Below are 14,785 nucleotides of genomic sequence, written 5' to 3'. Positions count from 1 at the left end.
CCAGAAATTAATTAAAAACTCTGCATCTGGAATGTTTAAAAATTAAGTCAGTAAGGGCTGCTTCCATATTTCTATCCTCACTATACAAGTGTGAAATGTGATATCATTTTATTATTAAAGTTATAGATTTCTCAAGTAATGATGAGCTGAATGTACCTGATTTCGATTCGTTGTACACTCTGTAAACTTTTCGGATGCTGAAAGTACTACTTAAACTTCAGCTTGCAACAAAATCCAGAATCAGAATCAGCCCGATTCTGTTGCAGGATGAAGTCTGAGCAGCACTTTGGAATGGAGGAGAGATGCCAAGGAAAAGTCTAAAGCTACCATAAGAGACTGTGACACATGTTCACTGGGGAGCTGGATTAGGACCATTGGGGGAGCTGAGCCTCATGATTCGGGATCCATGGGAAACCATACCTTATTGACTCACTTGTTAATGCAAGGGGTCAGAGTTGTCTGATGAATGTGGTGTGAAATCCCTGTGGTCCCTCACTGGATGAACCCCAACCTGAAAACACATCCTTGGAGCACTCTACACTCACCGGCCTCTTTATTAGGTTCAATTGCTTGGTAACACCAACTGGTAATCAGCCAATAACATGGCAGCAACTCAATGCATTTAGGCATCTAGATGTGGTGAAGACAACTTGCTGAAGTTTAAATCGAGCATCCGAATACTGAAGAAAGGGTATTTAAGTGACTTTGCATGTGGTATGGTTGTTGGTGCCAGATGGGCTGGTCTGAGTATTTCAAAATTGGCTGATCTACTGGGATTTTTACACACAACCATCTCTAGGGTTTACAGAGAATGGTCTGAAAAAGTAAAAAATATCCAGTGAGTGGCAGTTGTGTGGACATAAATGCTTTGTTGATGTCAGAGGCCAGAGGAGAATGGGCAGACTGGTTGCAGCAACATTCAGATGGTAGGGTCAGAATTTGGCGTAAACATCAAGAAAGCATGGATCCATCCTGCCTTGTATCAGGCTGCTGGTGGTGATATAATGGTGTTGAGGATATTTTCTTTGCTCTAGCAAAGTGTACCTAATAAGGTACATGTTGGAGCACTGACACATTTGTGGTGGAATCTTTTATTGTGGACTATTCTATGTATATGATTTTGATTAATTTCAGTATTTTTTTACATCTAAATAGAGGGTAAGGTAGCACTGTTACCCATAGCGGGGGGAGGGAGGGGGTTTACACTGAATGCATTGAGGTGTTGTAACACTTTATAACAGCAGCTTCCTTTATCATCTGTGTTTTTACAGTATGTGAGTTGTATTGTTGGCTTACATAGGCAGTGCGGGTTATTTTATGATATCATGTTAGCTATATGGATTGATGTGGAGTTACATTTCCGGGTCTCTACTCCACGCAGGAAGCTTGGAAGGAGGAAAGCTTGGGACTTCACCGGCCCCCTTAGAGAGGGCCACTTGTTAGGCAGAGAAGGAGCAGCACAGCTAGGAGGCCAGGTAGCAGCCACCAACCCATCATCAACACAGGAGAAGGGCTGAGTGAGTAGATCTTCACCCTCTGGGCCAGATAGGGAATGAGCCCTCTGGTGGGAAACTACCCAGGACTGTCTTACTTTAAAGTGACAGGCACTGGATCCCCTGCTCAGGGACTCCCCCAGAACAGCTGGATAAGGAGTATCTAGGGTCTGGGGTAGTATGCTGGTTAGCTCTCCAAGAAGAGGATTTTTTTTGCTGGAAAGTCTTGTATAGTTCCAGGAAGCTGACCTCCATTGGGCATCCCGTACATCCCTATCCCTATCCCAGTTAAAATCTCCTAATAAAACTACAAAACAAAGCTCAGGGACTGGTTAATGTCTCCTGGATGAAAAGTCTGACTGAGGAAATGTGTGTTGCCTGGCTGTACAGGACTATATGGGGACCCAAAAACTTCAGCAGCTCCTAAGTAGGCAGTGCTACATTTTTCTTTGTAAATGCCAGGCTGGTTGCAGCAGCTTGCATACATTGTACAGGGGCATTGCTTCACAGGCAGTTTAGGGTACCCCAGGCTTGGTATTTAAGAAAATGTTGCATTATTTAATATTGTTCTTAAAGCATGTCATGCCTGCCAAACAGACATTTTTCAACTTTTTTTTTTTTTGCTTAGGTAAATTTCTCGGGGCAGTACCCTGCAGCACCCCCTCATGCCACTTACTTGACAATCCCTTGTCTATTAGTCTAGAAAATGGCCACGACTGACTTCTAATTTTTGGCTCCCATTGATTTCAATAGGATTACATGTTGGCATCCAAACTTAGGTAAAGTTTGCAGAGTGCACAATGGACCAAACTCAAGTGGGTATGGCTCATCATTACTTGAGAATTTTATTAGAATTTGTGAAAGAATTTCAGATTCGGCACCAGAACTTTAGCTAAGTTCCTAGATCCTGCTTCAGACTGAACCTAGGTACGTTCATTCCTACCCACATAAATCCATCACCAATCACATCATCCAATGCACACAGTCCACCAACATGATCCATTCCCAATGACTTCTCACCAAGAATTATGTTTTTGAAAAGTGCAAAAAATACCTTTTGATTCCGCAGGAAATAAAGAGCTGTCCTATCCCAGTGTTATCTCAACCCTCCCAGTTCTTATCTAAGATTACAGAACAATTGCTCTCTATATTTAAAAGATGGGGAGGGATTTGGTTGTTTAGTAAAGTAGCAGTAGCAAAAGATGATTGGGCAGAGCTGACACCATTTATTGTTATTGCGGTGTACAAACTCCTGTGAAAATGAGCTTACCTTGTAGTAATGTACTGAGTCATTTTTTTACCTTCATGCACTTTAATTGCTTTCCCACCACCCTATAGTAGAACTACTGCTACAAGGTGGTAGGGCTGCGCAAAATCACGTATGTATACATGGTTTGCATCTCTGGGCAGGGGGCGCACATGTGCGCCCTACCCACGCCACCATTGGCCTCTAGGGATGTCAATCACCGGGTTTCCGCTGGAGATTCCCTGCCGGCACCTAGCGATTGCCAAGTATCACTGACAGGGGAGAGACCTGTGTGTAAGCAACACAGATCTCTCTCCTGTCAGCAAGGACATGCTGCTGTGTATTATTTTGCACATCAGAGAAATACACAGCAGCATGTCTCCCTAGTAAAAACACACACAGCACATCATGTAAAACAGCACACAGCACACTGTTAACCCTTTGATCACCCCACCCCTTCCTGCCCAGTGTCATTAGTACAGTGTCAGTGCTTTTTATTAGCACTGATCACTGTATTAGTGTCATTGGGATGTCAGTGGCAGTTAGTCAGTTCCCACTCAGTGTCAGAATGCCCGCCACAGTCCCGCTGTAAGTCGCTGATCGCCGCTATTACTAATATAAACAAAATTAAAATTTAAGTATATATACCGCCATTTGTAGACGCTGTAACTTTCATGTAAACCAAATAATTTACAAGTATTGGGATTTTTTTTTAGCAAAGACATGGAGCAGAATACATTTTGGCCTACATTTATAAAAAAATTGACTTTTTAAATTTTTTTACTGGATATGTTTTATAACAAAAAGTCAAACATATTTATTTTTTTTTAGAGTTGTCAGTCTTTTTTTGTTTATAGCGCAAAAAATAAAAAAAATGCACAGGTGATTAAATACCACAGAAAGAAAGCTCTATTTGTGGGAAAAAAGGACATACGTTTAATTTATGTACAGCGTTGTATGACCGCGCAATTGTCAGGTAAAGTAACACAGCGCCGTAATGCAAAAAAATGGCCTGGTGAGGAGGGGGGGGGGGGTGGGGAATTCTGTGGAGGGCAATAGTGGTAATCTCTATACAGACCAAAAAAAATTACAAACTCTACCGGACATGTTGGATATCTCTTCTTCTGGACATGGGACACACTCATAGCAGCATTTGTGAACAGAAGATCCAAACTTTTTTCTGCAGCCAGGTAAGCAGGGCTCTGAGCATCGAGATACTGGGACCTGAAATTCAGATGTTATTATTATTATTAGTATTTTGTATAGGTCTATCACATCCCATGAGACTATTATCCCATGGTAATTACACTGTGTGCAGCCCGAACAAACGATCCTGTGTGTGGAGGAGCGCTGCACTGACAGGAGGACACAGCACAGCCTCTCTCCTGTCTCCTGTGGGGGTGGGGGGGTTAACTTGTGCTTTTAATTTGTGCTTGGAATGAAAGGCAGAGGTATTGGTGAATATTTGTGCTGGGGAGGGTGATTGGGGGGGGGGGGATATTTGCTAAAAAGGGGGATTGGGGTGGAAGGATATGTGCTATTAGGAGGAATGAGGGGGATATGTGCTAGGAGGGGGGATGGAGGGATATAATAGGACTAGGAGGGGCATTGGAGGAGATATGTGTTTGTAGGGGAATTGGGGGATATGTGTTTGTAGGGGAGATTCGAGGGAGGAGGAATATGCTAGGACTAGGAGGGGGGATTGGGGGAGATATGTGTTTGGAGGGGGGATTGGAGGGATATGTGTTATGAGGGGGGAACATATTAGAAGGGGAGATGGGGGGGGTATGTGCTAGGTGGGGGATTGGGAAGGAATATGTGCAAAGAGGGCTTTTGGTTGGATATGTGCTGGGAGGGGGGATTGGGAGTAGAGGGATTTGAGCTAAGAGTGGGATTTTTTCATGTGGGGGGTGGGGGGTTATGCTAGGAGGGGATGGGGGAATTTGGGCTAAGAGGATAGGGCTGGAGAGGATTTGTGCTGGGAAGAGTAATTTGGAGGGGGTTGTGCTAGGAGGGGGAATGAGAGGGGATTATGCTAGGAGGGGGGATTTGGGGATAGGATTTGTGCTGGGAGGGGGGTTTGGCAGGGAGGATTTCTTCAAAAATGGGAAATTTGAGGATAATATAACGTGTGCTGGGAGGGATGATTTTTTTGGGGGGGTGAGACATGATATGAGTGCACTTAACAGATCCTCATAGCCCATAGCTGGATTTGCTTGAATTTCCTTACAGACACAGCCTCAATCTGTAGCCAGCCACACACTGTGCAGATGGATGCTGCGTCTGTAAGGGAATCCAATCTTAGCTATGTGCTGTGGTGTGGAGGAGCTATGAGTACCCAGGCTGGTTACAGTGTGGGGAAGGGAGGAGGAGATCTGCTGAGTGCTCTGCCAGCAATGACCTTGTCCTCTTTTCTGCTAACCATTGTCTTCTGCCCTGCTGACCCCTGCCGTCTGCCCTGCTGACCCCTGTCTCCTGCACTACTGACCCCTGCCCTCTGTACTACTGACCCCTGTCCTCCATCCTGGTGACCTGATAACCCCTTTTCTCCACCCTGCTGATCCTTGTCATATGCTCTGTTGCCCCTTATTGTCTGCTCTGCTGACCCCCTGTACACTACCATACTGACTCTTGTACATTGTCCAGCTGCACACTGTCCTCTTCTCTGATAACTCCATGTACACTGTCCTACAAACTAATGGCTTCTATAGACTGCCCTATAAACTGCTGATCCTATCCTCTGCCCTGCTGACCCCCTGTGTACTACCCTACTGACCTCACATCCTCTGCCCCCCTGCACCCCCACATCAGACAGGCTAGATCAGGCCCTGCTTGACAAGTACACACACTCACACTAACATTTAAAATGAACTCTCCACAATACCATACACTCTTATTTATTCCTAGCAAAATTTTGCATAAGAAACAGGAATTCTTGGTTCAAGTACATTGCAATATATGTTCAAGTTATCCAACTGCATCAAAGTGATCCTTTTTTTTCATTCTTGAGGTTTCCTTCCTTTAGCATCTCATGTGTTGTATATTTGTAAGCCATTAAGTTCTGAACTCAGACATACACTATATTGCCAAAAGTATTGGTTGGCCGGCCTTTACACACACATGATCTTTAATGGCCCCCCAGTCTTAGTCCGTAGGGTTTAATATTGAGTTGGCCCCGCCCTTTGCAGCCCTAACAGCTTCAACTCTTCTGGGAAGGCCGTCCACAAGGTTTAGGAGGGTGTCTATGGGAAGGTTTGACCATTCTTCTAAAAGCGCATTTGTATTGTCAGATGAGAAGGCCTGGCTCACAGTCTGACATCAGTGCCTGACCTCACAAGGTGTTCTATGGGGTTGAGGTCAGGACTCTGAGCAGGCCAGTTAAGTTCCTCCACCCCAAACTCTCTCCTCCATGTCTTTATGGACCTTGCTTTGTGCACTGGTGCGCAGTCATGTTGGAACAGGAAGGGGCCATCCCCAAACTCTTCCCACAAAGTTGGGAGCATGAAGTTGTCCAAAATGCCGTAGTATGCTGATGTCTTAAAAGTTCCTTTCACTGGTACTAAGGGGCCAAGCCAAACCCCTGAAAAACAACCCCACACCATAATTCCCCCTCCACCAAACTTTACACTTGGCACAATGCAGTCAGGCAAGTACCATTCTCCTGGCAATCACCAAATGCAAACATATGCATCGGATTTCCAGAGAAGTGTGATTTATCACTCCAGAGAACACATGTCCACTGCTCTAGAGTTCAGTGGTGGCGTGCTTTACACCACTGCATCTGACGCTTTGCATTGCACTTGGTGATGTAAGGCTTGGATGCAGCTGCTCGGCCATGGAAACCCATTCCATGAAGCTCTCTACACACTGTTGTTGTGCTAATCTGAAGGTCACACCAAGTTTGGAGGTCTTTAGCTATTGACTCTGCAGACAGTTGGTGACTTCTGCGCACTGTGTGCTTCAGCATGCACTGACCCCGCTCTGTCATGTGACGTGGCCTACCACTTGGTGGCTGAGTTGCTGGTGTTCCCAGTTGCTTCCATTTTGTTATAATCCCACTAACAGTTGAGCGTGGAATATTTAGTAGCCAGAAAATGTCACGGATGGACTTATTGCACAGGTGGCCACCTATCACGGGACCACGCTTGGAGTCACTGAGCTCCTGAGAGCGACCCATTCTTTCACAAATGTTCGTAGAAGCAGTCTGCATGCCTAGGGGCTTGATTGCATACACCTGTGGCCATGGAGGGGATTGAAAAACCTGGATCCGGTGATTTGGAGGGCAGGGCCAATATGTTTGGCAATATAGTGTATCTCTATTTCTACTGCATTGTGCAGGTCAGTGATTATAAGGGCAGAGATATCTCAAGTGACCGGATTCTTTTTTAACTAATAGGAGCAATGCATTAAGCGCTCTGTGCTGTAATCTCCTTGTATTCTGTTTGTTTTGGGGGGTTTTGGGGGCACACCTGGTTGCGAGCTAAGATTCCTGCTGGTGCTGTCCACCCTATACTGTATCTCTACACAGTTCCTATTTTTCTAATTGATCCCAAATTCTTCATCTTTATTGTTATTCCAAGTTTACACTCACCGGCCTCTTTATTAGGTACATTTGTTCAATTGCTCGGTAACACAAATTGCTAATTAGCCAATCACATGGCAGCAACTCAATGCATTTAAGCATCTAGACATAATGAAGATGACTTGGTGAAGTTCCGAGCATCAGAATGGGGAAGAAAGGGAATTTAAATGACTTTGAATGTGACATGGTTGTTGGTGCCAGACGGGCTGGTCTGAGTATTTTAAAAGCTGCTGATCTACTGGGATTTTCCCCACACAACCATCTCTAGTGTTTACAGAGAATGGTCCAAAAAAGAGAAAATATCCAGTGAGAGTCAGTTGTGTGGACAAAAATGCCTTGCTGATGTCAGTGGTCAGAGGAGAATGGGCAGACTGGTTCCAGATGATAGAAAGGCAACAGTAACTCAAACAACCACTCATTACAACCAAGGTATGCAGAATACCATCTCTGAATGCACAACACATCAAACCTTGATGCAGATGGGCTACAGCAGCAGAAGACCACACTAGGTGCCATTCCTGTCAGCTAAGAACAGGAAATGGAGGCTACAAGTCAAACAGGCTCACCAACATGGGAAAATAGGAGACTGGAAAAATATTGCCTGGTCTGATGAGCCTCGATTTACTCTGCGACATTCAGATGGTAGGATCAGAATTTGGTGTAAACAACATGAAATCATGGATCCATCCTGCCTTGTATCAACGGTTCAAGCTGGTAATGGTGGTATTTTCTTGGCACACTATGAACCCCCTAGTCCAGTGGTCGACAAGCCGCGGCTTGCGAGCCGCATGCGGCTCTTTACACATTTCAATGCGGCTCTTCTGTGTGCCGGGCGCCCGCTCCCCTCCCTCTTCTCGGGCGGTCGCCCAAAAAGTCAGGACTCTGCAGCTAGCCCAGCAATGGGCAAATTACAGCCTGGCGGACCTTTTAATCCGGCTCGCGGAGCGTGGCAAACATTGGCTGTCAGGATGTAGGCGGGGCAGCGTGACGAACTCCTCTCCTCTCACAGTCCTCCCTGAAGACCGGAACGGCGCGGGAACACGGCGAGAGGAACGCGCGGAGCAAAGGTAAGTGAATTGACAGAATATGGGGAATGAATTACTATAGGGGGGATGAATTACTATATGGGGGATGAATTACTATGGGGGATGAATTACTATATGGGGGATGAATTACTATGGGGGATGAATTACTATATGGGGGATGAATTACTATATGGGGGATGAATTACTATGGGGGATGAATTACTATATGGGGGATTAATTACTATGGGGGATGAATTACTATATGGGGAATGAATTACTATATGGGATGAATTACTATATGGGGGATGAATTACTATGCGGGATTAATTACTATGGGGGATTAATTACTATATGGGGGATTAATTACTATGGGGGATGTATTACTATATGGGGGATGAATTACTATGGGGGATGAATTACTATATGGGGGATGAATTACTATGGGGGATGAAATACTATGGGGGATGAATTACTATATGGGGGATGAATTACTATGGAGGATGAATTACTATATGGGGGATGAATTACTATATGGGGATGAATTACTATGGGGGATGAATTTCTATATGGGGGATGAATTACTATGGGGGATGAATTACTATATGGGGGATGAATTACTATGGGGGATGAATTACTATATGGGGGATGAATTACTATGGGGGATGAATTACTATATGGGGGATGAATTACTATATGGGGGATGAATTACTATATGGGGAGATGAATTACTATGGGGGATGAATTACTATAGGGGGGATGAATTACTATGGGGGATGAATTACTATATGGGGATGAATTACTATGGGGGATGAATTACTATGGGGGATGAATTACTATATGGGGGATGAATTACTATATGGGGGATGAATTACTATGGGGGATGAATTTCTATATGGGGGATGAATTACTATGGGGGATGAATTACTATATGGGGGATGAATTACTATGGGGAATGAATAACTATATGGGGGATGAATTACTATGGGGGATGAATTACTATATGGGGGATGAATTACTATGGGGGATGAATTACTATATGGGGGATGAATTACTATGGGGGATGAATTACTATGGGGGATGAATTACTATATGGGGGATGTATTTTCAGTTTTAAAAATGTGGCTCTCAAAATAAATTTCAATCGTGGTTTTGGCGAGATTTGGCTCAGTTGAAAAAAAAGGTTGCCCACCACTGCCCTAGTCCTAACTGAGCATTGTTTAAACTCCATGGCCTCCCTGATTATTTTTGGTGACCGTGTCAATCCCTTTCTGATTACATTGTCCTCATCTTCTGATGGCTACTTCCAGCAGGATAATGTCACAAAGCTCAAATCATCTCATACTGGTTTATAGAACATGACAATGAGTTTGCTGTACTCCAATGGCCTCCATAGTCACCAGACCTCAATCCAATAGAGGATCTTTGGGATGTGGTGGAACGGGAGATTCGCATCATTGATGTGCAGCCAACAAATCTGCAGCAACTGCATGATGCTATCATGTCAATATGGAACAAAATCTCTGAGGAATGTTTCCAACACCTTGTTGATTCTGAATCTATGCCACAAAGAATGAAGACAGTTCTGAAGGCAAAAGGGGGTCCAACGCGGTACTAGCAAGGTGTACCTAATAAAGTGGCCGGTGAGTGTATATCATGGACTTACCTCATTGCAAAGCTTCCATGTTATGGCTTTAGTATTCATTTGTAATTGCTGATCTTCTGGTGCCCAGGATGTAAAATTTCCCACATCATTATAAATCATAGTGCGCTTATCCTTAAATACCCAATTTGTAATTTTGTAATGATAAACAAATTCTCCGTATTCATTAAAAAATGATCTTGGCTCGAGTAATTCAAATTCATATTTAATTTCTTTTAAAAGATGATACAACTTCAGTTTGAATATAGAAAGATAAAACGTGTTAAGTAAAGAAAAGTAACTGGACACAGGAAAATCAATATTTATATCCAGCCCCCAGTGTCCATCAGATTATTTCTAGATCTTGTAGAAAACAATCAATATACTTAGTTGTCACAAACTGAGCATAGTGGAGTGACCTGGACCCTACTCTGACTATGTCTGGGTTCCCTGAGGAGTGGAGTCTGAAGAACGGGCAATATTCACTAGGGACCCCTCACAGAGGTTTGGACTATTTCCCTAAGGTTGCTTCCCCAGATACTAGCAGACTGAGGAGGAAGAAGCCATAGGACCTCTAGCAGGGACCACTAGCAGAGACGATCAGAACACTAGAGAGAAAACTGAGATACTGGTGGACAGTCATATATCATATTAGGGACAGATCAAGCAGTGTTTGCAGGGAGAGCTAGTTGCTGCTGTTGATTGCTGAAATCTTATACTGTATATTTACAGTAAGTCAGACACACCTAAAGGAATTCATAAAGAGTGTTTATGACACCAGACAGCCTTCTTATGGCTATAGAAACTGCCCGATGCCTGATATCAATCAAAAGTAGAAAGTGGACATGTGGGGGAACTAGTATCTCAGCGTCTTCATCAGGCTCCATCCACTGTGGCATCATTTCATATCTTTGGCGTTCATTTCATATATGCGTTGGTCCGGGTGGATTCGAAAAAATTTTGCAGGTTTTTTTTAAAGATTGTTACATGTTGGTTTTCGGTTGGATTCGTTATTCAGATATACATTTTTCAAAGCTAAGAATTGCATTAGACTGTGGAACTGAACTGACTGACTGTGACTAGAGATGAGCGAAGTATTGAAAAATTCGATTCGACTGATTCGGCGAATTCGTGGACAATATTCGATTCGAGTCGAATATATTCGCTGTGAATTTAACTTAAAAAAGGGTGTTTCTAGGCTTCAGAGAGACTTAATATTAGTGCAGAACACTGTACCTTTAATTTAAATGCCCTTGGAGTCTGCTGGGGAAGAGAAATAATACTGTCACTCAGTATGACATGCAGATGAGTGCCGTCGATCTTAGAATCACCGCACACTTCACTCATTTGGCCAGTCACGGGGCCAAAACCAGTGTTTGGAGCCACAGTGTGGCGGTGGAGGCAGCAGCAATGGGAGGCCATACAGCAACCTATGACAAAATGGAAACCAGCAGGAGTGTGAGGAGACCTGAAAGTGGCACATGGCAGAGTGGGAGCAATGGGAGGCGGTACAGGGACCCAGGTCACACTGTGGGCCCAGCAGCAGCGTGACCAGGTGGTATGGGGGCCCATGGCAGATTTGGGGCCTGGCAGCACCTATGGGAGGCCTGTAACCTGCCAGCAACCTATGACAAAATGGAAAACCGCAGGAGTGTGAGGAGACCTCAAAGTGGCACATGGCAGAGTGGGAGCAATGGGAGGCGGTACAGGGACCCAGGTCACACTGTGGGACCAGCATCAGCGTGACCAGGCGGTACGGGGGCCCATGGCCGATTTGACCTCGTTCATCCCATAGTCCTGCCGACTCACGAATAGCGTGGCCTCCTCAAAGGGACTGAGCAAGCGCAGGTGTCATGCATGAGCTGCCAATGGCTGACATCTAAGTTACACAGGGAGTACCTTTATCCGCTTTTAACATCAGGAAATCTGTGATGGCCTTTCGCTGTTCGTAAAGGCGGTCTAACATATGTAGTGTTGAATTCCACCTTGTTGCAACGTCACAGCATGAGGAGTCGGTACGGGGGCCCATGGCAGATTACGTGCCTGGCAGCAGCAATGGGAGGCCCGTAATATGCCAGCACCCTATGTCAAAAAATTGAACACACCAGCAGTGTGAGGAGACCTCAAAGTGGCACATGACAGAGTGGGAGCAATGGGAGGCGGTACAGGGACCCAGGTCACACTGTGGGCTCAGCAGCAGCGTGACCAGGCGGTACGGGGGCCCATGGCCGATTTGGGGCCTGGCGGCACCTATGGGAGGCCGCTAATCTGCCAGCAACCTATGACAAAATGGAAAACCGCAGGAGTGTGAGGAGACCTCAAAGTGGCACATGGCAGAGTGGGAGCAATGGGAGGCCGTACAGGGACCCAGGTCACACTGTGGGCTCAGCAGCAGCGTGACCAGGCGGTATGGGGGCCCATGGCCGATTTGGGGCCTGGCGGCACCTATGGGAGGCCTGTAATCTGCCAGCAACCTATGGCAAAATGGAAAACCGCAGGAGTGTGAGGATACCTCAAAGTGGCACATGGCAGAGTGGAAGCAATGGGAGGCCGTACAGGGACCCAGGTCACACTGTGGGACCAGCAGCAGCGTGACCAGGCGGTACGGGGGCCCATGGCCGATTTGGGGCCAGGCGGCACCTATGGAAGGCCTGTAATCTGCCAGCAACCTATGACAAAATGGAAAACCGCAGGAGTGTGAGGAGACCTCAAAGTGGCACATGGCAGAGTGGAAGCAATGGGAGGCCGTACAGGGACCCAGGTCACTCTGTGGGACCAGCAGCAGCGTGACCAGGCGGTACGGGGGCCCATGGCCGATTTGGGGCCAGGCGGCACCTATGGAAGGCCTGTAATCTGCCAGCAACCTATGACAAAATGGAAAACCGCAGGAGTGTGAGGAGATTTCAAAGTGGCACATGGCAGAGTGGAAGCAATGGGAGGCCGTACAGGGACCCAGGTCACACTGTGGGACCAGCAGCAGCGTGACCAGGCGGTACGGGGGCCCATGCCCGATTTGGGGCCTGGCGGCACCTATGGGAGGCCGCTAATCTGCCAGCAACCTATGACAAAATGGAAAACCGCAGGAGTGTGAGGAGACCTCAAAGTGGCACATGGCAGAGTGGAAGCAATGGGAGGCCGTACAGGGACCCAGGTCACACTGTGGGCTCAGCAGCAGCGTGACCAGGCGGTACGGGGGACCATGGCCGATTTGGGGCCTGGCGGCACCTATGGGAGGCCTGTAATCTGCCAGCAACCTATGACAAAATGGAAAACCGCAGGAGTGTGAGGAGACCTCAAAGTGGCACATGGCAGAGTGGAAGCAATGGGAGGCCGTACAGGGACTCAGGTCACACTGTGGGACCAGCAGCAGCGTGACCAGGTGGTACGGGGGCCCATGGCCGATTTGGGGCCTGGCGGCACCTATGGGAGGCCTGTAATCTGCCAGCAACCTATGACAAAATGGAAAACCGCAGGAGTGTGAGGAGACCTCAAACTGGCACATGGCAGAGTGGGAGCAATGGGAGGCCGTACAGGGACCCAGGTCACACTGTGGGCTCAGCAGCAGCGTGACCAGGCGGTACGGGGGCCCATGGCCGATTTGGGGCCTGGCGGCACCTATGGAAGGCCTGTAATCTGCCAGCAACCTATGACAAAATGGAAAACCGCAGGAGTGTGAGGAGATTTCAAAGTGGCACATGGCAGAGTGGAAGCAATGGGAGGCCGTACAGGGACCCAGGTCACACTGTGGGACCAGCAGCAGCGTGACCAGGCGGTACGGGGGCCCATGCCCGATTTGGGGCCTGGCGGCACCTATGGGAGGCCGCTAATCTGCCAGCAACCTATGACAAAATGGAAAACCGCAGGAGTGTGAGGAGACCTCAAAGTGGCACATGGCAGAGTGGAAGCAATGGGAGGCCTACAGGGACCCAGGTCACACTGTGGGCTCAGCAGCAGCGTGACCAGGCGGTACGGGGGCCCATGGCCGATTTGGGGCCTGGCGGCACCTATGGGAGGCCTGTAATCTGCCAGCAACCTATGACAAAATGGAAAACCGCAGGAGTGTGAGGAGACCTCAAAGTGGCACATGGCAGAGTGGAAGCAATGGGAGGCCGTACAGGGACCCAGGTCACACTGTGGGACCAGCAGCAGCGTGACCAGGTGGTACGGGGGCCCATGGCCGATTTGGGGCCTGGCGGCACCTATGGGAGGCCTGTAATCTGCCAGCAACCTATGACAAAATGGAAAACCGCAGGAGTGTGAGGAGACCTCAAAGTGGCACATGGCAGAGTGGAAGCAATGGGAGGCCGTACAGGGACCCAGGTCACACTGTGGGACCAGCAGCAGCGTGACCAGGCGGTACGGGGGCCCATGGCCGATTTGGGGCCTGGCGGCACCTATGGGAGGCCTGTAATCTGCCAGCAACCTATGACAAAATGAAAAACTGCAGGAGTGTGAGGAGACCTCAAAGTGGCACATGGCAGAGTGGGAGCAATGGGAGGCCGTACAGGGACCCAGGTCACACTGTGGGCTCAGCAGCAGCGTGACCAGGCGGTACGGGGGCCCATGGCCGATTTGGGGCCTGGCGGCACCTATGGAAGGCCTGTAATCTGCCAGCAACCTATGACAAAATGGAAAACCGCAGGAGTGTGAGGAGACCTCAAAGTGGCACATGGCAGAGTGGAAGCAATGGGAGGCCGTACAGGGACCCAGGTCACACTGTGGGACAAGCAGCAGCATGACCAGGCGGTACGGGGGCCCATGCCCGATTTGGGGCCTGGCGGCACCTATGGGAGGCCGCTA

General features: G+C 47.5%; 1 protein-coding gene across 1 annotated transcript in view; it reads right to left on the bottom strand.

Moving 5' to 3' along the window:
* LOC149449823 (vomeronasal type-2 receptor 26-like) overlaps positions 1-14,785 on the bottom strand; it is a 51,018-nt gene that overhangs the window by 3,173 nt on the left and 33,060 nt on the right. The window contains exons 4-5 of the mRNA XM_089692717.1: positions 10,010-10,286; positions 3,840-3,963 (exon numbers count right to left, since the gene is read on the bottom strand). Coding sequence (XP_089548843.1) covers positions 3,840-3,963; positions 10,010-10,286 — 401 coding nt within the window. The remainder of the gene's footprint in view (positions 1-3,839; positions 3,964-10,009; positions 10,287-14,785) is intronic.

This window comes from Staurois parvus, unplaced genomic scaffold, assembly GCF_062004578.1.
Source record: "Staurois parvus isolate SC_StPar_1 unplaced genomic scaffold, SC_StPar_1.0 ptg000602l, whole genome shotgun sequence".
Taxonomy (NCBI): Eukaryota; Metazoa; Chordata; class Amphibia; order Anura; family Ranidae; genus Staurois; species Staurois parvus.
This window is presented reverse-complemented; position numbering and strand designations above follow the sequence as displayed.